At 42.9% G+C, this 22,804-nt stretch overlaps 1 protein-coding gene across 3 annotated transcripts in view; it reads left to right on the forward strand.

Moving 5' to 3' along the window:
• Window positions 1-21,133, forward strand: part of LOC140693127 (trafficking protein particle complex subunit 9-like) — a 1,110,112-nt gene extending 1,088,979 nt beyond the window's left edge. The window contains exons 1-4 of one of the 3 annotated variants that reach the window (XM_072957196.1): window positions 3,107-3,218; window positions 3,522-3,648; window positions 7,365-7,435; window positions 20,613-21,133. In XM_072957196.1, coding sequence (XP_072813297.1) covers window positions 7,388-7,435; window positions 20,613-20,861 — 297 coding nt within the window. In that variant the 5' untranslated portion in view covers window positions 3,107-3,218; window positions 3,522-3,648; window positions 7,365-7,387 and the 3' untranslated portion in view covers window positions 20,862-21,133. Of the gene's footprint in view, window positions 1-3,106; window positions 3,219-3,398; window positions 3,649-7,364; window positions 7,436-20,612 lie in introns of those variants that run through there. The other 2 variants (XM_072957197.1, XM_072957193.1) reach the window with 2 other exon arrangements.
• Window positions 21,134-22,804: the final 1,671 nt, after the last annotated feature.

The raw sequence follows: 22,804 nt of genomic DNA on the forward strand, positions 1-22,804 counted from the left end.
TCTCTCAAATTAGGAGAATTACATCCTGCTGCTAGAGTGTTTGATCAGGTTAAATAATTTGTGTCTATAAGATGTCACATACAGTCACAAGCTCAGTGAGAAATGGGCTGTCGCCTGTTCTTCTGCAGCTCAGTGCTTGACAAGACATGGGGGAAAGCCAGTCCCTAATTTGTGTGTGATGCAAGTAGGAACAAAATTAATGTCTTGCCTTTCCCTAGCAGTATTCTTACAGCTTTGCTTCATTTACTTATTTCCTCCTTTCCTTTCCCCTTTCCCATCCTCCACCAAAAGAGCCTCTCAGAAAAATAGATTCAAATTACTTTAAAGGTTGGCTCATCCTCATGAAATGATAGTATCATAAAAAAAACTGTGCAAATCCCAGAATATATTTTATATGATTTACACACACACATGTGCGTGCAAACACACAGACACACAAAATCAGTCTACCTCCCACTTACAGAGGGAGAAGGTCCACTTTTTCTGAGTTTTCATTCACAGAGAGTGAGAACAATGTCTCTTACACAGACTTTCACCAGGCTTCGTGCATGGTGTTTTTAATTGAATTTCTGTTTGTGGCCATAGATATAGTCTCCTAATAGAAGAGAGAAAGTGGAGACATAGACATTCCGCTGAGATATTGGTGTCATCATATTTTAGTTGTAAAGGACTTAAGACAGCATAGAGTCGCAACATTTTATGGGTGAGAATCCATGATGTTGTAACTTAGACAAGAACATGGGTCTTCTGCCATCTTGTCCACGTGGGTGAAGAGGCAACTGGGCAGGGGATGGCAGGCATCCTTCTTGCTTGAGTTCCATGTTCTTGCTAGTTTTCATTGCTCAGCTGCCTTTAGTTTATGTACATGAGGCCTCACATGGGAAGGTCACTCTGTCCTGATAGATTGAGTTTCTTAACAGCAAAAAGCTCTGGACCCACTCATATTTCCCAGAGTTTTCTGCTGACCTGCTGACACTTTATATAATTGAGACCTAAGAAACTACTGAATATAAAATCCTTATTGTTATTGTTTGCCCTCGAGTTCCATAGGAAGGGGTGCTGTCTCAGGCTGTCTAAAGCCAGATCTGAACAAAGATAGGGTGATGGGCTGTGCTGCTGGACCTACACAGTCGAAGGGGATTTCCAACTTAGCTTTATAATCAGGCAGATTAGTTCAAATCTTGCCTTTACCAATTATTATCTTTGTGTCTTGGGTGAGAAACTGTACTTTTTTGTGTCCAAATTTGTTTATCTGTAAATAAGTTCAGTATTTATTTTAAGGTTTCTGTTTTAGAATTGAATGAGCTAATTCATTCATTTATACCTAAAATAGCGATCGCATGGTTCTATGCTGGTGCCTTGGTAGTTGATTACTAAGGGAATCGGCAGTGAGAATGGGGGTGGGGGACCCCTGGATAATAGAGCTTATATTCCAGGATATGCTTGTAAAAGACTGGATGTGCAGTAGATTTTTAGTAAATATCTACTCCTTTCCTAATCTGCATTGATTGTTTATATATCTTTATACAAATATATTAACAATTTTTATTGCAATTTAAATATTTTTGTAGTATTTACATTATGTAGCTATAAAAATACATGAAATAAAATGATTTGACTTTTATTTTCTTTTCAATAAGCAAAACAAAATAAAATAGAAAAGAAAAAAGTCTTGAGGGAGTAGAAATAATTTTATTTCTGTGGAATCAATTCCGTATAATAGGTCTTTGTCATGTTGTTAAACAGCATATAAAATTGATAGGTTGTGACATACTGGAAATGAGGAAACAGTGGAGACATACTACCTCTAATGCAGTCATTTTGTTACCAAGTCCAAACTCGTTCTGCTTGCTGCATGACAGGCCAATAAATGGGGAGATGAGATGTTGGAGTAAGGAATAGTGACTTCATTTGAAAATCTGGCAGACCCAGAAAATGGCATATTGATATCCAGTAGAACTCTCTTCCCCAAAGCAGAATTCAGTCTCCTTTTATACTAAAAAGCGGCGGGGATGTGGTTGGTTGTTGCAAACTTCTCGCTGTACGAATTGTTTGTCCTTGGAATCCTTTGTTCCTGCAGCTGTCCATGGTGGGTCAAATTAAGGTGCCCCCGTAAAACCTCCAAAAAAAAAGAAAGGTTATTATCTATTTTGCAACTTGCCATCTGTACATAAGTGTAGAAGAGCTAATATCCTTAAAGATCAGAGCCCGGAGAATAGGCTGTCCTGGATATTTCAGGCTAAAGGCAACTTTTTTTACAAAAGGTGCAGAGATAGCAAGTCGGAGCCTAGAAAACAAGGTACAGTTTTAAAGCCAAACGAACACATCTAACATGGAGTCAAATTTGTTCTTTTCTTTTACAATTTCTTTTTCTAACTCATAAATAATTTTAGTAAGAAACATGAGAAATTTTTTTTTTTTTGCTTCTTAATAACGGATTACAACTACACTTTAGTGAGCAGGGATGCTGTGCGTGCCTTGGGGTCACAGCAAACTCTTGTTGGGGGTGGTCGACCCTGTAACATACCTGATGTCCCGTGAGTGTTGGTGAGGGTCCCCCTAACCAGGGGCTCTCTTCAGGAACCACCATATGGGCATTGACCTCTGGAGACCTCTTTTTCAGCTGCAGGAAATTTTTTCAGATTTTGTGATGGAAAAATCTCTCCAGCTGCAGATAATCAGGGAATAAAGGAAGAGGAAAAGGGCTTGAAGTAGAGTAGAAGAGAAGGACAGAATATCAGGGAGCGTGGGGGCTTGGCAGCGGGGCCTCGGGAGAGAGAGGAGCAGAGGTGTGGAGGGTCCCGGCTACGGAACTAGCTCCTGCACCTTTCCCCGCACCCAAGCCACACAGCTTTTAATTGGGCCCAGGACTCCCTCCTGTCTGGATGTCACCCTGGGCAGAACTTTGAGAATCGAAGCTAAGGGGTGGTCAACACTCACCTAGGGGGTCACTGAGGACTTTGCTCAAGTCCACATTGACTTTTCCAGTCATGTGCCTTCACCTGTTCTTTATCTCAGGATCTGAGAAGCAGGAGCAAGGAACTCATGGAGAGATCCAGGAAGATATCTGACTGTGTTAAGAGACGACAGTCACAGTGACACTTGGAGCGAAGACACTTGCAGTAAAGTAAAATAACTTCACAACTATTGCATCAGAGCTGCAAGTGTGAGAGAACCTAAGCCTGTCTCAGAGTGCAGGGGACAAGAGAAAAGGAATGGTAAAATTACCACTGACATTTGAAATTTTGTTAAAAAGAATGCTACTGTTAATTGTATCACTTGAATGTATGCAGGTGTTTTTCTATGAGCATTCATAGGTTCACAAAACCCCACCAGCCACTCTTGCTCCCATCTGGTGTGGGCTTTCTCAAGCACAGTGCCCTTCCTGCTTGGGTGGGCCACGCTGCTGGTCCTCGCCTGGGGCCGGACTGCTACAGGACACTGAGTCCCCGAGGCACGACCTGGGATACATGACAGGAACATCTCTGCTCTTGGCTGAGGGCCTCCGTTTCCCCCTGCAGTGTAAGAATGCCGGTGACTCAGTTAGAAGCATGCATCCAAGCCATCCTTCCGTGTCATCACCATCTAGAAGCGGTGCCTGAATATTCTGAATTTCTGCAGAATGTTGTTTACAATCACCTTGAACAAGTGAGTGTGTGTCCTCTTTCAAGTGGAGGAATTACTGCCGTTTTCCTGGAACTTACTCACCAGTAGTCCATCTGATTTTTCTGTGCTAGGATTCAGTATAGCCTGCTAATAACTCTGCAGTCAGATCTAGAAACCCTGATGAAGAGGATTATTTATTTTCTTTCCTTATATGATAGTATTTTACTTTCAAAATTCTGAGTTTTCTGTTCTTGGAGGAATTTTTTTGGGGTTTGGAGAAACAACTTTGCTCTTACCATCTTTGTGACCTGTTGCTATATGCATCTCACCTGTCTTCTGTCACTTGTGAGGCGGTTCCATTTGTGACCCTGTCCGGGTTATTCATGTTATAAAACATAAAATCTGTAAAAGTACAGAACCCTTTTACTCCGAAGACATTCCACAAATACTCCTTTAATCTGGGTGTGGTTTTAACAAGACACAAACATTAGAACATATACTTGCAGGTTGCCAGTGCAAAATCCCCAAATGAATAGTCTAGCTCAACATCTAAAATCTTTCTTATCTACCTTGGATATGTATGGATAAGTGAAGCAGTTTGCTAAGAACCCAAGACCAGGTTTAGGATACAGGCTGATGTAGCTCAGCGGGTCCTCCCAAGCTGATGCTCTGCCAGAGAGTGGGGTTGAGGGGAGAGGGCGTGCCCTGCCCTCCATGAGCTGACAGTTTCATGGCAAACACCTTCACAAGGTGAAGAAATTGGAGTTTCTTCTATGAACAGTGGGTCTGAAAAGAGCCCAAAAAGCATGGGAGTGACACAATCCCATTTGTCTCAAGTAGGGGAGAGTGGCTGTGGGGCCACTTGGGAGACTCGTGAGTCCAGGTGGGCAGTGTTGGTGGCTTCCACTTGAGCGGTAGGATAGTGGGTAAAAGCGAACAGATTGAAGGCATTTTAGATGGTAAAAAGAAAGATTTAAAGCTGTCTGTGAAGGTAGGATGGAGTAAGGCCCAGGTTTCTGGGTGGATTAATGAGTTAAATGATGGTCCTGCTGTGTTCTGAGGAGGGAAAGCTGCAGAGGGATTTCTGGGGGAAAACTGATGAGTTCAGCTGTGGGTAAAGTGAAAGGTTGTTAGATGTGTGGTCTGGGATCTCAGGTGAGAGCCAGTAGTGAGTAGGGAGAGGGGAGAGAGACTTTCAAATAATTTTATCTTGTGAACATACATATAAGGATGAGTAATGACACACTTAACCCCTCTATATTCTGTATTTAAAACCCAGTAACATTTTGCTATATTGGTTGCAGGGGTTCTTAATTTTTTAATACAAATAAAATAAATAGAAACAAAATAGTGGAGTTAATGAATATCTTAGAGTTGATGTGTGTCCTTGTATGTATTTTGATTTCTCATCTTTATAAACATAATCTACAAAAAGTTAACTTGCTTAGAATAAGAGTTAAACACAGGGACATGACACACTCTGTTGGGGGTTGAAGGTGATATCTTTGGCAAATTATATAGCCTCTCTTTGCCTTTGTTGCATCTTCTGTGAATGCCCCCATGCCCCTCATCACAGCTGATTTCCTAGACTAGAAGTTGGGAGGGAGGCTGCTGAAGAGAGTAAGAGGTGGCAACTGCTAGGAACAAAGAAGACAAAGACAAAAACAGATTAAAGCCGAGAAACTCAGTCCTAATACCCTCAAAGGAAAAATAATCCCGCAGTGTTTTGAGCCACTTATCGTAAGGGAAACAAAATCACGTGGATCCAAATCTCTTGAGCATATGTGTATTGTGGGTGGGAGGGTATCATCAGAAAAGGGTTGAGAAGAGGCTTTTTGGTTTCCCTTAACGTTTTCAGTAAGAATGGAGTGCAGAAGCAAAAACCACCCGCTACACAGTAGAAGGTGTTGTTTTGTGTGAAACTGACCAAAGTTTGGAAACCAGTCATCAGTGGTGCTGGGAAATGAAGAGGCTTCTGGATTGGGTGGGGCACTTGCTGTGACTTCCAGGTGACCTGCTGGCTGGGGTCTGTGAGGCGGGCAGTAGGTTTGCAGTGTGACCTGGGCATAATCCCTGGCTCTGAGGCTGCTGGTCTGACTAGCAGACCTGGGCAGATGCAGTCCTATTGGGGCATCTCGCGATGTGGCCTGGGACACCGGCCATGCTGAGGGCGAGAGGAGGGATCCCCTAAGGGGGTGTCCCTGTGAAGAGTAGAAACGTCCTCCTGCAGGGGAGGAAGAGCCTCTGAGCAGCGGGCCGGATGCACAGGCAAGAGCAGCCTGAGCACGGAGATTTCGGGGACCTGGAAGTCATAAAGTGGCCCGAACAGCCTTGTTCCTGAGAAACTGGAGGGAAAAGATGCTGCAAATGCAGGCTAATTTCAGACCCTGTGGTGGGTCATGAGTGATAGGAAAGAACTGGTCAGGCAGGCACGAAAGAACACTGTGGTTGTCCCAGTTGGGGCGTCACACCAGAGGGAGGAGCAGAGTTATAGACTTTGTCACTTTTTATCTGTGTGACTTTGAACAATAACACCCCACCTCTCTCTATATATATCTTCATCTGTAAAGTGACAGAGTGACAACTCGTGTCATCAGAAGTCTTAGTTTAGATCTGATCCTCATTGTCCAGTCCTGTCAGTGCTGCCCTGCAAGGTTCTGCAGTGGGTGCTCTTACCCTGAGATGGGAGGGCGTAGAAGGGCATTGTAGCACCCGAGGGCAAGAAGGGGTTGCTTTAAAAGCAGACATGTAGCCTCCTGCAGCTGCAGACCTACAGGCAGTTTGGTTTATGGTCGTGGAGAGGACTTTGGAGGTCTTAGCATCGTCTTAAGACTTGTTTTCCCTTGGGGACCTGATTTGCCTTTGCAGATTAATGTTGAAGATTTGGGCTTCTGGCAAAGCTGTTTTCAGAGATGGGTATATATGTAACATATAGTATAAAATGAAAGGTTTTATTTAATATTTGGGACTTTGTAGCTGTAGGGAACAGCTCTGTTGGCCTGGTTTCCACGGAGGACACTAGCAGTCGTCAGAGCGTGCGGGAGGGCAGGCAGCCTGCAGTGCTGCTGCAGGGGTTCTCCCCAGCAGGACGCTCTGCTGAGTTGACTCTTCTCTGAGTTTGGTTGCCAGAGGAGCAGACAGCAAAGTAATGAGTTCTGGTGGGATTGTATAATGACAGGAAGAAAGAGGGAGCCGTAGTTCTTAGGGACTACTACACTCTTTTGGTTCCTGATCCAGTGTGTCCCATTACACAATTGATGAGTTGTGTCTATTCTGGGACTTGATTGAAATAAACGTGCAGCCTGAATATTAAGAGTTATGTTTTATTTGTCAGAAGGACTCGAGCCAGGATGACCGCCTCTCAGAACACTCTGAGGGACTGCTCGCAAGAGTAGGGGAGAAGCTAGGATTATATAGGAGCTTTACAACAAAGACCAGGTAGTCAGAACAATAAAACATTGCTTGTTATCTAAAGAAAGCCAGGTATCTCAAGTTCATGAATTTAATGCTTTTCAATATATGGGAGGAAGCCAACATTTGGGCTGACTGAATATATACTTTAGACAAGCACCTAGCTATCTAGGGCCAGTAATCTTCCTTTCTTATTCTGAGTCTGCTCAGAGGGCACCATTGTGAATGGCTGCAGGCCTGTCTTCACTGGGGGGTGGCGGCAGCCGCTGATGACTTGTTTTCAGCATTCTTTGTTTAGTGACATGGTTGCAATATTTTCATTCAATTTGTAGTGTTTTCATTCACAGAAAATTATGGTATTACCCTGATTATGGATAATCTGGAAGCTTGGAATGGAACCGAGATGGAATTACTGCAGGTAACTTCTACTTTAATAAGCCATGTGTAAACATGAACACGGAGGAAGCATACAAAAGGATTCGGTGGTGAATGGGAAGGGTTTCTGCACGTTACAGGAGAAGGCAAGGCAGAATTCTTCTTCTTTGTGGGCAGGTATGTGAGTCCAACTTTCCTTTCTGAAGTGCTTTCTGAGAACTGTTTATGGTAATGAACCAACCTTGACAAACGGTGACACACATTGCATTTAAGAGCTGGCTGGCTTCAACTTGGGTATTGGACAGGTGGAATTCATAGGCAGTGGTCAGGTGGATGGGACAGAGATGGAGCCCAGGCCTGGGCCCATATTCAGGTTGAAATCGCCATTTACTCACCATAGCGCCTTGGACTTGAATGTAACCTCTCTTAAACTGATGGTGAGTCTGTGAAATGGGCATGATAATATTCGTTACTTCCTGGGATTGTTGTAAGTTCTGAAGATTATTATAGCACACATGAAGCACTTAACACACTGACACTTAGCAGTGTACACTTTGTTCGACCACCACGCTTGGTGTGTGTCAGAGCCTTAAAGGCAGCATGTGTCTGTTTAGGATGCACTGGTAGCCCCTTGGCTACTTTGTGAATTTGGTGATTTCCTTTAATACTTGTAACTCTGTGTGCCATGGGCAGTTATTTTTATGGACAGATGAGGAATCTCAGGGTAAAAAAGACTGTGTAATTTGCCCAAAGTCAGACCATAATTTTGTGTGCAGGGGCCTCGGTTCAGCATGGGCTCCTGGGCCTTCTGCTCTCTCCGTTCAGCACCAGAGCCAGATGTGGGCTCGGCTGTTTCCCAGCCCAGAATATCCGGCAGGCCACAAGACACACCTGGTCCTGTGCTGCTTGAGCAAAATCTCCGGAGGAGAGGCAGTTACAAAAGGGATAAACATAAAAACAGACGACAGCAAATTGTGATCAGCTCTGAGAAGGAAAGGAACACGTCTGGCCGTGCAGAGCTGGGAGCTTTCCCGTCGGGGCTGCTCTGGGGGCGCTCATCTCAGCTAAACAAGCTGTGCTGCTGCACAAAGGCAGGAAGGCAGGGCGCGTGTGGCCAGGTAGACAGGGCCTCGTTGATCGTACTCATTCCCTATTAAGTGGCAGGTTTCACAGGCACTTAACTAATAAACAGATGTTGGCCAGAATCATCACGCATTTTGCTTGGTAGTTTTATTGGCGCCAACTTTGAGAGGAGGTCATTGAAGCTGGGGAGTTTGCTGCATGCCCGTGATTACCATGGAAATACCCCCACTGGTCTTTCAACCTAGACTGGTGTGGCTGTCATGTCCCAGCCCTGTGAATGGCATCGTGCAGCTTCTCCCAAGTGGCCCAAATGACTGACATTGATATGCTTAATTCGTAGGAAATGGTATGTGGCAATAAGAGAAAAAGGTAGTAAGAAATTGGAAAACTAGAAAATAACCAATTCTTCCCCTGCTGGGGGACCGTACCCTGTGTCTCTCACCCCACTCACTGCCTGTCACCTCCTCCCTGCCGACTCCGTGTTCAGAAGCCACTCTGAGCCTTTGAAGAACATTTTGCCTCATGACACTGTTGACTAGGACCTGCGACCTCTCTGTCCCTGGTTAACTCTCTCTTCAAAGCCATTTAAATTTCTTGCAGGCTCCTCCAATCAAATGTAAGAATAGCCCCTTTAAACTTCTTGATGCAGCTCCTTAATGAAGATCTTGGGAAGGAAACCTAGCCAAAACCTGGGAGGTATTCACAGAGTGAATGTAACCTGAGCATTTTTTGACCTTCAGAATCAGAGCGGTGGGAGACACAGGAAGGCCTTTTTAAGTTAGCAAGTGGAAAGAGAAAGGACTCAGGATGTTTGAGACTGAAACATCTCGGTCCCAGCCAGCAAGGCACCTGCGTTCAGGATGGTGTGTGGGGAGTGCAGAGTTCTCAAAAAGAAAGAAGTGGTGGGATGGCAGGGAGGACATTTAGGTACTTAACTGGGGAAGGAAAAATTTGGCTGAACAATTCATGGTTGAACAAGAGGATTGTGACATGATGTGCTTGTATTTTGGAGAGAAGGGTTTTGTGGAGCCAGGCCTAAGGAGAAATCTCTCTGACTGGGGAGTCAGCACAACAAAAAAACACAGAGAACCAGGCAGACCCCATGGCCCCTTATGGGGGAGAGGCTGCCCACCAATTGGAGACCTGGAGGCTGCTTCTGTCCCTTAGCTGGGGTCTCAGACCTCACTTCACATCCCAGTCCTGTTGATACAAGAAAAAATATGTGGGGCATGAGAAGGGCTGTGTCCCAGGCTTCCGTTGAGCCCCTGGGATGTGCCCCACCAGATTTTGTTCCTTGGCTTCATGCAGTAAAGAATTCAAGAACAAGCCAGTGTTGAGTAAAGGTAGATTTATTCAGAGAGATACATTGACAGGCATGAGAAACGTCACGAAGTATGGGGGTTTGATGCTCAGATTAAAAGTAGGCACACACTCCACAGAAATAGTGTGGGCCTTCTCCGAAGAGGTAGAGAGAGGGGTTCCTGGGATGTGGCTCTGTGTTGCTCCTCTTCTTGGGCTTCGTGGTTTCATATGCTAATAAGTAGAAGGACCAGCCTTAGGGCAAGGGGCTGGGATTCCAGGGAGTTGGCCATTTTCCACCCTTTGACCTTTTGTGGCTAGCCTTGTGACTGCCATGGTGCCTGGGGCCGTGTTATTCACCATGTTACTATTACAATGGGTGTATAATGAAGCTCAGGATCTACTAGAAGTTAAATCTCTTCATCCTGAGCCTCAAGACCTATTGGGGGTTGAATTCTTCACCATTTTGATGTTAATTGCTGTGGTCTTTCTTGAATGGCTTGCTCTGCCCCCTTCCATCCTGTCTCACTGTGATGACACAGAGAGAGCAAAGGCCGGGCCCTGCGTGTGTTCCTGCATTTAACAGCGGGAGATGTGGGGTGGGCTGAGGATGACTCTGAGTGGTGAGAAATATATTTCAGATTTTCCCACATGAGATATGGGGACCTGCCAGCAGCCATCGCAGATTTATCTCACGGGCATTATCGCTTGTGTTGTTACGGAAAAAACAGGCCAGCCAAGAAATAAGCAGCACTCAGAGGGTGGGAGTACTGAGATTTATTATGCCAGCGGGCTCAGAGGGGCTTCTGTTCCCAAGCCCTGAGCACATCCAAGACGTGCACATGAGGTTTTATAGGGTTAATTACAAGTATGGGGCTTTTAGCCAATAAGGCTCAAACAACAAAAAGCAAGGAATCAGTACACTGAAGCTTATCAATTTGGAACAGATCACGTTACTGACAATTGTTGACCTTGGATTTACGAGTTAGCTTGTTAGCCCAGTAAACTGACACTGAACTTCAGATTTACGAGTTAGCCCAGCAAAACTTAGATCAGTAAACCGACACTTATCACACTTAGATTTGTGACTTAGCTTGTTAGCCCAGCTGGGGTTTTTGTTCACAGTGTCACTCATCTTTTCTATTTTCCTTTTATTTTTAAAGTATTTAATCCAAATTTAATATCAGGATTTTTTTGGAAAGAAATTTCTCTTTTTCTTTTCTTTGGGGCTCTTTTGGGGGGTAGGAAATTAGGTATATTTATCTGTTAGTGGAGGCCCTGGGGCTTGAACCCAGGACCCTGTGCACACTAAGCACACGCTCTACCACCTGCCCCATCATCTTTTTCTTTTTGCTTTAGCTGCCAAGAATCTTACAGCTGAATTTCTAGTCGGCCTTTAACACTTGCCCTGACTTCATGGAATCCATTTTTATGAGTTTACCTCCCCCTGGTTTCATTTAAGTATTGAATCTCCATTTTCTCTTCACTCTCAGTTTTGCCTTTTTGTTGTTATGGTTGTTAAGCTGTGTTTAAAAAATTGTTTAATTTCTCTTTTAGCAGGAGGCTGAAGTAAATAAATATGTAAACAAACATCACACTTAAATGCTTTTATATATTCTAAGCTGTTTAGTAGTTAATTAAAAACCAAATTGAATATTAAAGGGATAACATTTTTAAATTATTTTTTTAATTTTTTATAAAGACATAGCTGATTTAAAATATATGTTTCAGGTGTACAATAGATGCTCCATTTATAGTTACTGTAAAACATTGTCTGTATTCCCTGTGTTGTAAGATACATCCCTCTAGAGTGTTTACATTACATGTTGCAGTTTGTATAAGAAAGTTGGGTAACGCAGAGTCTGGAACGTGGCTGTGTATGACTCAGGTTCACACTCACCCTGCCTGTCAGAGCTCAGGCCTTCACTCCTTTCTGCAGGGGAGCGAGTGGAGGCAGATCTCATCAGCGCTGGCACCACACTCTGAGTGGCAGTGACAGCAGTGACTGTGTGTGGACGTGAAAATTGTTGTTCCAAGAGTTTTACATGCTTTTCTGCATTTAATAATTAAAGCCCTCCTGTGAGGAAGGGTTTTAAGTTTTTAATGAATAATACATTTTATTTTGGTATTGATAGACTTCAAAACTCCGGAAAATTTACAGGAGTAGTACAATAAATGCTTAGATACAGTTCACCTTAAAGGGCACTATTTGCCCTTTTGTGACGGGCTTATTTTAGCATAAATTTTCAAAGTTCATTCATATTGTAGCCTGAATCAGTACATTATTCTTTTTGTTTGATAATATCCTTTTCCTTTTTTTTCGTTTTTGGTCTATTTAAAAATATTTTCATTGAAGTCTAGTCAGTTTATAGTGTTGCATCAGTTTCTTGTGTACAGCACAAAACTTCAGTTAAATAGGAACATACCTGCATTCATTTTCATATTCTTTTTAAACATAAGTTACTATAAGTTATTAAATATATTCTCCTGTGCTATACAGTATATACTTGCTGTTTATTGTATACATACTCAGCATCTGCAAATCTTGAACTCCCAATTTATTCATTCCACACCCTCTCCCCTCTGGTAACCATAGTTTGGTTTCTATGTCTCTGTGTCTGTTTCTGTTCTGTAGATAAGTTTATCTTTTTGTTCCTTTGTTTTTGTTTTTTTTTGTTTGTTTGTTTTAGATTCCACATGTGAGCGATCTCATATGGTATTTTTCTTTCTCTTTCTGGCTTATTTCACTTAGAATGTCATTCTCCTGGTCCATTCATATTGCTGCAAATGGCATTATTTTATTATTATTTTATTGCTGAATAGTAGTCTATTGGACATATATACTACAACCTCTTTATCCAGTCGTCTGTCAGTGGACATTTAGGTTGTTTCCATGTCTTGATATTGTAAATAATGCTGCTGTGAACATTGGGGTGAAAGTGTCTTTTTGAATTACGTTTCCTTTCGGATATATGCCCTGGAGTGGGATTGCTGTGTCATCTGGGCCCCCAAGGTTTTGTCTTTTGAGGAACCTCTATACAGTTTTCCACAATGGCTCCACCAAACTGCATTCCCACCACAGTGTAGGAGTGTTCCCAATTCTCCACAGCCTCTCCAGCATTTAGTGTCTATGAACTTCTGAATGATGGCTATTCTGACTGGTGAAAGGTGATACTTGTTTGCAGTTTTGATTTGCATTTCTCTGATAATGATATTGAGCATTTTTTCATGTGCCTATTGGCCATTTGTATGTCTTCATTGGAGAAATGTTTCTTTAGGTCTTCTGCCCATTTTTGGATTGAATTGTTTGTTTTTCTTTTTTATCAAGTGTAAAAGCTGTTTACATATTCTGGGAATTAAGCCCTTGTCACTTTCATTTAATGCAACTATTTTCTCCCACTCCCTAGGTTGTCTTTTTGCTTTAATTTTTGTTTTCTTTTCTGTGCAAAAGCTTGTAAGTTTAATTAGAACCCACTTGTATATTTTTGCTTGTATTTCTATTGCTTGAGTAGACTGCTCTTGGAAAATATTGTTGAGATATATGTCAGATGTTTTGCCTATGTCTTCTTCTAAGAGGTTTATAGTGTCTTGTCTACAATTTTAAGTCTTTAAGCCATTTTGAATTCATTTTTTTGTATGTTGTGAGGGGGTAGTCTAACTTCATTGATTTACATGCAGCTGTGCAGTTTTCCCTGCACCATTTGCTGAAGAGGCTGTCTTTGCTCAATTGTATGTTCTCACCTCCTTTGTCAAAGATTCAATTACCAAAAGTTTGTGGGACTATTCTTGGTAATTTTGTTTATCCATTCATTGATGGATGGATATTTTTAGTGACTTTTAGCTACTCTGAATGATACTGCTATGAATATTGATGTGCAAGTTTTTGTGAGAATACATTTCCATTCTGTTGGCTGTACAGTTGGCCCACCATATCTGTAGTTTCCACTTCATGGATCCAGATGGCTGATTGCAAAGGGACTTGATCATCCTTGGATTATGGTATCCAGGGTGGGGGGTTCCTGAAACCAACCCCCCGAGGACACTGAAGGATGACTCTACATGTAGGAGTGGAATTGCTCAGCCACATAACTCTAACCTTTTGAGGAAACATCGGGCTCTTCCAAAGAAGCTGCACCATTGCCCCTTTCCAACGGCTGCATATTGAGGGTATCCATTTCTCTGCCTCCTGACTGACACTTGTTATTGTCCATGTTTTGATTATAACCATCCTAGTGAGTTTAAAATGAGATCTCATTTTGATTTTGATTTCGCTAGTGATGCTGACCATCTTTTCAGATGCTTATTGGCCAATTGTGTATCTATTTAAATCCTTGGCAAATTAAAAAATTGGGTCGATTTTCTTTGTATTGTTCAGTTGTAAGCATTTGTTTTATATCCTGGATACTAGTCTCTTATTAGATATATGCTTTGCAAGATTTTTCTCCTATTCTGCAGATTGTCATTTCACTTTAATTTTTTTAAACATTAAAACAATTTCTTTATAGGGGAGGTAATTAGATTTATTCATTTTGTTTTTCTTCCTTAGCACGCACTCTATCATTTGAGCTACCCCTTTCCCCTTTCATTTCACACTCTTGATGTTGTCCTTTGTAACAAATGATTTTAATTTGATGAAGTCCATTTTATCTATTTTGTTTTATCACTTGTGCTCTTGGTATTGTATCTAGGAAGCCATAGCCTATCCTATGACCACAAAGATTCATACTATGTCTTCTTTTAGAAAGTTCATATATTTAGTTTTTACGTTTCTGTCTGTGATCCATTTTGAATTAATATTTGTTATATAAAATACGGGGTCCAGATTCCAGATTCATTCTTTTGCCTTCAGATACCCAGGTGTCTCTGCTCCATTTGTTGGATAGACTATACTTTCAATGGAGTGTTGTTGGCACATTTCTGGAAAACTGACTGTAAATGTAAGTTTCCCCCCAGGATTTTTTATTGTGTCTCATAGATTTCTGCATCCAAATTTATGACAGAAGCATAATGACTTGAGTGCTATAGATTTGCTGTAACCTTTGAGTGAGTCCTCCAAATTTGCTCTTCTTTTTCAAGATTGTTTTGGCTGACCTGGGTCCCTTGCTTTCAATATGAATTTTGGGATCAGTTTTTCAATTTTTGCAAAGAAGTCAGCTGGAATTTTGATAGGGATTCCATTAAATATGTAGATTACTTTGGGAAGTCTTAACATTTTTAACAATATTTTCTACCATTGCATGATCATGGGATGCCTTCCATATATGAAGATATTTTAAATTTTTTTTGGTGATACTTCAAAATATTCAATGTACAAATCTTGTAAACTTTTGTTAAATGTATCTCTCATTTTATTTTTTATGCAGTTGTAAATGGAACGGCTTAGAATCATAAGGGTGGGACTATATATATCAATTTATTTATTTCTAGGATTCCTACATAGCAAATACACTAGGTTTATATTTGCTACATTGATCTATCCACAATTCTTCCCACCCCCGTGTCATAAGAAACCAAGACCCAGCTTAAGCCATCTGAACACCTATGTGGAAGTGAGAAATGAGACCTTTGGGTGGGGTTTGTGTAGATGATACTGAGATCTTATTCAGGATGGCTTCATCTTAATTTCTTTTAAACAATCCTTTCAGAGTACATAGTCAGATACATTAGGAAAATGCTGTTTTGATGTGCGGAGGAGCTAAGACTATAATTTTCAAGTAATTTCTAGTGAGACTGTTGTACTTGAAACATAATTTGCATCAATCTTTGAAGATTTATGTTTCAGGAGCTTTGAGTAAATAATACCTGTCTTTATTCAATAACTACAACTAAATGCTCAAGCAACATGTAAGAGTTTGAGCAAACTGCTCCCGCCCCGTAGTGCTGGTTGGTTGCAGCTGTAACTGGAGTCAGCGCTTACCTCGCCCAGTACACTTGTGCTGATCTGCTCAAAACAGTTCGTCCAACAGTTTGTCGGTAGTCTTTTAGACAAAGCCATAAAGCATTGATTTAAGGTTGCTGGAATGTAATCTATTCTTATTAATATTAAGTAAGCACATATTGAGTACTTACTGTATGTTGGGAATTGTCCCTCAGCCTCACATGAATATTACTTCTAATAAAACCTCTCATATTTCCCTGCTATTTGCACTTTACAGATAAGGAGACTGAGGATTAGGTCTTCTCTCTTTTGGGGGGAGCTCATTATCAATGATGGGAAGTTGTAAGGAAAAAGATATTGATTCATCCAGAGAAAATATTTTTCTGAGATTCAGTATTGAAGAAGGTAACCACTGAAGAGGGTGATCATTGTTTGAGTGAGACGAGCCCCGGGTTGTACGGAGTCAGCATCCCTGTCCTGGACGCTGCACGTGTAGAGCTGCGTGGTGGGTGAGGCGGCGCGGCCGCGCAGGGAAAGCGGATGCCGGGCCATTGGGCTGTGCTCAGGCCCGGTGGGGCTTTCTCCTAAGAGCAGTGGACCGTCATTGACAGATTTTAAGTAGGCTAGTGCGATGCTCTCGTAGATCACTTTTGTCTTGTAGAATGCTTAGAAACATTTAGAAGGCTCGGCAGGAGGTGATGTGATGAGTCAGAGTAGGGTGGCTGCGAGGTGTAGCAGTGTTCAATTTTCAAGTGATTTTCAGTCCCAGGTTTGTGGCTCAGTAGCCGTGTCACTTTGGATGACACACCCAAGGAAGTGAAACAATTTATCTAATCAATAGAAGCAGTGATGTACCGAACTCCCAGGACTGCTGTGTAGATCCAGTGAGATAACGTGTGCACAGTGTGCAGCATGGTCCCCAGCACAGAGTCAGTGCTGAGGGAGTGCCAGTGAGTACCTGGTAGGACAGGTGTGGGTGGTGGATCTCGTTGACTGAGGAAATTTGCCCCTGAAGGAGGGGTCTTGTCACATCTGTGAGTGATTGGCCTGAGCTGGGAGAGGCAGGGAGACCTTGCCCCCGACCAAGGGCCCTGGGCAGGATGGCTATGGGAGGAACACCGTGAAGTTAGCTCTTTGCAGGTGGAGTTGGAGGTGCCCTTGAGACATCTAAGTGCAGTGTCACAATCACAGAAGTGGTCTGGTCCCGGGCTGTGCATTTTCCTGCTGAGATATTGATCTCTGAACGCGAAGACATACTTTACAGGACAAGTGAATAGTAGTATCATCTCTCATCAAAGCTCACATCTCTTTATTCATCACTCACTTTGCTAATTGGGTACTTACAGAACACACTTCACTGTCCTCCCCTGGGCTCAGGCTCCACAGAAAAGAGCTGGTGAGTCTCCCTCTTTTCCAGAAGAAGACACACTTAGCTGGTAGACTTCTATACCTCGCCAGACTTAGAATTTTAGGTTGTTGATTTAATTCTATTTTCTGTTGGTCATCTCCTGACAGGAGAGACGTTTTACCTCATGGTCAGGTTTCAATTAGCTGTTACTGAGAATTGCTGGTCTGATCCATAGTGTATTTATTCTATTAACTTTGTAGAGTACTTATCATTTTTTCTGTCTTTGCTCTTTAATTTTGTTTGCCCCTTCAATTTTCTATCTTATTTGGGACCTTATTTTATTTTTTAATTAAAAAATGTCTATTAGCAGTTAACAAAACAAAAGCAAAGAAAAAATGCACATGATAGCTAAATTTAGAAAATATCTTGTGTGTTTTCTGTCTCAGCAATGGAGGGTTCTAGAAACTCGTGAAAAGCTTCATTACATAAGTTCCTTTAAATTCTGATTAAGAAATAAAACCTTCCTTCCTCATCTTTCAAGCTGCACAGCTAATTGTCAAGAAAGTGAGGGGAAATTCTCAGAAGCCAAGACAAACCAGAAAGCAGGGATTCTGGGAGATACGTGAGCCTTAGAAGCCCTGGGGTGCCGGTTGGCTCCTGAACTGAGTTTCAGTTGCCCTGGCAGGAGGGCAGGAGGTGAGCCTGTGTCCTCTCACACTGGGAGTTGGATGGCTGTTCTTATATAAGGCCAAGCACATCCTGAGAATCCTGCTTTATAAAAGGTTGAATTAGAAAGAAAAGAATAAAAGCATTCCTCAAGGCAAGGAAGTAAGGAAAGTAAAATTTTTTGGAAGCGGGAAAAAATAACATATCCAAAGTAAGGATTTAGTTTAAAGCTGTTCTGGCATGAGAGTGACCACAAACCCATGGCAGAAAATCACAGCTCCTCCCGGAAAGAGAAGGTGTGTTTTGAATGAATCAGTGGACAGCCATTCTGAAAAAGGCCTCCAGAGTCTTCTGGATCAAGATACTGGACTCAAACACCTCCCTTCCATGGTCTCATTTAAATAACCAGAAAGGTTTTAAAGGAAAGAAGCCATAATCATAGTTCTATTTATTGACATTACTTTATGCTAGGAATTCAAAGGTGACTATGGAGTTGTCTCCTCTTTTATGGACCTTACTTTCTATTTGACATAGTTGGGGAACTTGGTGGAGGGTGGTGTTAGTATGTTGCAATTAACCAGGAGAGGAGTTTAAGAAAGCAGTGAAGGGTTGGTGACATTTTTCGCTGAGGACAGTCCTGTTCAGTTGGCTTGTAATTACAGGCTCGTTGAGTTGTCACTGGAGGGAATTAATCTTAAGGAATTTGGACTTAACTCAGGCCTCTTCAGAATGGACAAGTGAACCTGGAGAAAGACAGTCAAATCTGTGCAGACATTGAAGTTCACTTCAACATGTGGTATCCATGAGCCAAAGATAGGACTAGTAGGCAGCACTTCTTGAGGACAGAGGAGTGGTTTTTAAGGTTCTTCAAGAATGAATCCCAAGGTACCGGGATGGCCAGTTGTCAAACTGTGACTTTGCTCTTTGGACGGTGTATCCACCAAGGGTATTGGTCGTTTATAAGTTTCCATTTCTCCTTAATACATGTCAGGTTATGAGGACGTGGGCATAAACGTTTCACACCTTGTCAAGGTGACTTTGGGTACCTGCCTAGAATCATGGGCACAGTTGCGGCTGCGTCATACATCTTGCCGCACATCCCGCTCCCCGGCTCCGTGATCACGGCAGAGTGGTTCCTTATTGAGCTGTCCATCTCCTCTGTGACATCGTAACCAAACAAAAGATTGGAGAGTATTAGCTTGGCTTTTTTCTTTTCTAACATTCCCTTCAAATTATGATGACTGATAGTGGACCCAGTTACGTTTGCAGATGATTTACAAGTAGGGCTGTCAGTACAAACCTTGTAATCCCCGCTGTGTGATCTAGAGAAGAAAGTTACACTCTTTCCAAATTGTTTTGATGCACTTATGTGGGAAAATGATGTATGTTTGAATATGTATTTCCTCTCTTACTCATCATGGCTAGAGATGAATATTTGTAGACATGGAATGAGTACTCTGTATTTGAACTGTATGGTCCCCTAAATTCTCCCCAGCTTTTTAAAGTCATCACTGGAGTGCTACCTCCAGAGTGCCGCAAAGCATCCAACACTGCCTGCTCTTCGGACACTGTAAGTTTCCAAGTTGGAGAAGGCTGCTGGCTGGTGAGGCATTCTCTCGCACATCTCTGGTTGGGTGATGTGAGCTGAGAACACAAGAATTGGCAGACAGTAACTAACCACAATCAGGTCCATTTCTGGAACACTCATGGAGGATTTTACACCTATGGTAGTGGAATACGTTATTTCATTTAGTTTTCCCAAAAATCATAATTAGATTTTATCACCTGTATTAAAAAGGAAACTGTCAAAGCGAGTGACGTGCAGACTTTGGACTGGAACACGGGTCTTTCTGATCCCTGTCTCTGTTCCCTCCCCGGCCTATCCTTGCAAATGACCAGGAGACTCTTCCTCAGTCTTGAGTTTCCCTCTGATGTTACCGCTCTCTTTGTTTCTAAGAGAGGAAAACAAGTCTAAACTTACTTTCCAGTTGGAAATGGAATGGAGAGTTAACGTTGGAAGCCGGGAGAATCTGTCCTGTGATGAAGTGGTCTCCGAGCCACTTCCACTGGGATGTCACATCACTGTCTGGGCCCCTTGCTCAGCCTGTGCACAGGTGACAGCACAGTTGTGCCGAGCAGTCCTCCCAGACAGGGCAGTGGGTTGGAAATGAGTTTGGGGATTTGGTTTCATTACACAAGTTCCTGAGGGCCTTGACCTGGCACTTCGAGTGGGAGCATTCCCTGTCCCACAGACTGTGCTCTGGGCCCGTGCAGACCTGATGTGGCCTCAGCCTGAGTCTCAGGGCCCGTGGTGATGAGGAGCATTTTAGCCCAGGGTCTGCCGGAGGCTCTGAGACTACTGGGCTGTGGGACTTTGTCCAGGATGATAATAATTCCTCCCCGAGTTTCAGATTTCCTTGCCTGGGAGCCGGGGTAGTAGTTGTTTCTGAGATGATTGTAATGATTCAGTAATGGGCGCAGCGTGTGCTGACAGGTAGCTGGGTGCTTTAGGAGCAGAAGTCGCAGTCACTCTGTCAGCCTCTCCCTGTGCGCTCTGTGCTTTGAGAAGTTGTGTGTTTGGTGAAAGTCCCGCCCAGACCCTAGGGTCTAGATGAACTGTTGTTCCTTTACTTTCCCTTCCTTTTCCTCTTTCCCTTCTCTGTGTCCCATGTTTAGGTAGCAGATTCCTCTGTTTCAGGGAATACGGGCTTTTCTAGTAAAGGGACAGGTGGAATGCGGAGAGGTGGGGCCCAGAGGGGGTCTGGAGTGTCTGCACAGTGCTGCTTCCCTGCGTTTCTGCATCCGGTCCCATCAGTGCACTAAGTCAGCCTTCTTCTTCCTTCCTGTGTCATCGGGTCTCTGTTTTAAGGGAAACCCATTTTTATGGGTCTTTTTTCACTTACGTGTTTCATTCAGATGCTTGTTGCTTTTCTCCCTGTGCTTCAGCGTTCCGAGGAGAAAATTCAGCCGTGCAGCATCCTCTCCGTGCTCTACGAGTTGATCGGCTTCCACTGCAAGTCCACCTTCTTCAAGCGGGTGGCCCCCGTGCGGCACGCGGCCCCCGGCATCCCGGAGCCTGGCGGGAAGGCCTGCTCCCGACTCATCCTGCAGACGCTTCCTGGCTACAGTCTGTCACTGGACTTGCAGGACTTCAGCAAATGTGTTGGAACTAAAACATTGCTTCAGCCCCATTAACCATGCCTGGTTTGGGCCCTGTTGTCCTGCCTCATCAGGGTGAATCTTGATTCATTTAGAACAGGGCTCAGCAGACTTTTCCTTTCAAGGGCTTGGGGGTAAATATTTCAGGGTCTGAAAACCTCCTGATCTCTGGTGCAGCTGCTCAGCTCTACTGTTTAGATGCCAGAACAGCCAGATAGTCCACACACCCATAGAGCTTTATTAACAGCGGTGGCTGGGGCTGGATTGGGTGTATGAACTGCAGTTTGCCCCCACAGCCTCCTCAATATTGACACCTGCACCAGAGTGTACATTTGTGACAATGGGTGAACCTACACTGACATGTCATCATCACCCATAGCCCATAGTTGACACTAGGATTTACACATTGTGTTGTGCACTCTGTGGGTTTGGACAGATGTACAATGACATGTATCCACCATCACAGCATCATACAGAGTCGTCTGTCTTAGTGACCTTAAAATGCTCCGTGCTGCACCTCATTCATTGCTCTTTCCCATCTAGCCTCTGGCAGCCACTGATCTTTCAGTCTCTGTGTTTTTCCCTTTCCCAGAACACCATACAATTGGAATCAGACAGTTGCTGAAACTTCCCAGATTGGCTTCTTTCACTTGGTAATATGCATTTAAGGTTCCTCCATGTCTTTCCATTCCTTGATAACTCATTTCATTTTAGCACCAAATAATAGTCCATTTTCTGGCGGGACCACAGTTTATTTATCCATTCACCTACTGAAGAAGAGCTTAGTTGCTTCTGAATCCTGTTGAGTATGAATAAAGCTGCTATTAACATCTGTATGCAGATTTGTGTGTGAACATAAGTTTCCATTTCATCGAGTAAACACCAAGGAGCACAGTTGACGGATCACATGTTAGAATTACGTCTAGCTCTGTAAAAAATTGCCAGACCGTCTTCCAAAGTACCTGGGCCATTTTTCATTCCCACCAACAATGCATTATAATTTCTGGTGCTCCACATCCTCACCAGCATTCGGTGCTGTCAGTGTTCTGCATTTTGGCAGTTCTGACAGGTGTGCAGTGGTATCTCGCTGTTTCAGTCTGCATCCCCTTGATGACAGGTGCTGTGGAGCATCTTTCCAAAGGCTTCTTTGGCATCCAGATTTCTTCTTTGATGAGGTGTGTGTTCAGGCATTTTGCTCATTTTTTAATCAGGTTATTCATCCTTCTTGTTGAGTGTAAAGAAATTTTGTTATATTCTGGATTTCAGCCCTTTATCAGTGTGTCCCTGCCCTTCACCTTCAGTGCCAGAGTTGTCCTTTGGGCCTCAGTGGAGTGTCAGATCTTCAAAGAGATTCCCTGTCTTCCCTCAGCCTAAATACTGTCCTTGTATTTTTCACTTTCATTGACTCATTTTGTTCTTTTTAAATAGCATTTCCCATAATTTGTAAGTATATTAAAGAGAAAAGGGCAATGATTGAACACCGCCTGCCCCACCAGGCTGTGTGCCCTGTGAGAGCAGAGGCCCTGACCCCACTCACCGTTTCCCATGACAGCACATGGCACATGTCCATGTAAAAGTGTGTAACGTGGGGCCAAACCTGATGAGCAGCTATGACGACATGTGTTGTCTACCATTTATTGAGTAGACTTTGTTTCTGATCTTAATTATTAAATCATATGAATGAAACTTGGTTGTTTTGAAAAATAAAACAACAAAGCACACCTCAATGTGATTGGTAATTTCTACTTAGATTTCTGACCCAGGAGGGGATGTTCACCATCATTTTGTGGAGGAGGTTGGGAAGGTAAAGTAAGAGAGTGAGATCAAATAAAGTAAAAATGATAACAGTCACTTGGCTTTATTTTCACTGAAATAAAAGTTATTTTAAACCCTATCTCAGCTGTTGTTCTGTTGTTTTAAACATTTCTCATAGAATTAAATGGAAGCCCACTAAACCCTGAAAGGGAAAATGTGTGCAC

Source organism: Vicugna pacos, unplaced genomic scaffold (assembly GCF_048564905.1).
Source record: "Vicugna pacos unplaced genomic scaffold, VicPac4 scaffold_19, whole genome shotgun sequence".
Taxonomy (NCBI): domain Eukaryota; kingdom Metazoa; phylum Chordata; class Mammalia; order Artiodactyla; family Camelidae; genus Vicugna; species Vicugna pacos.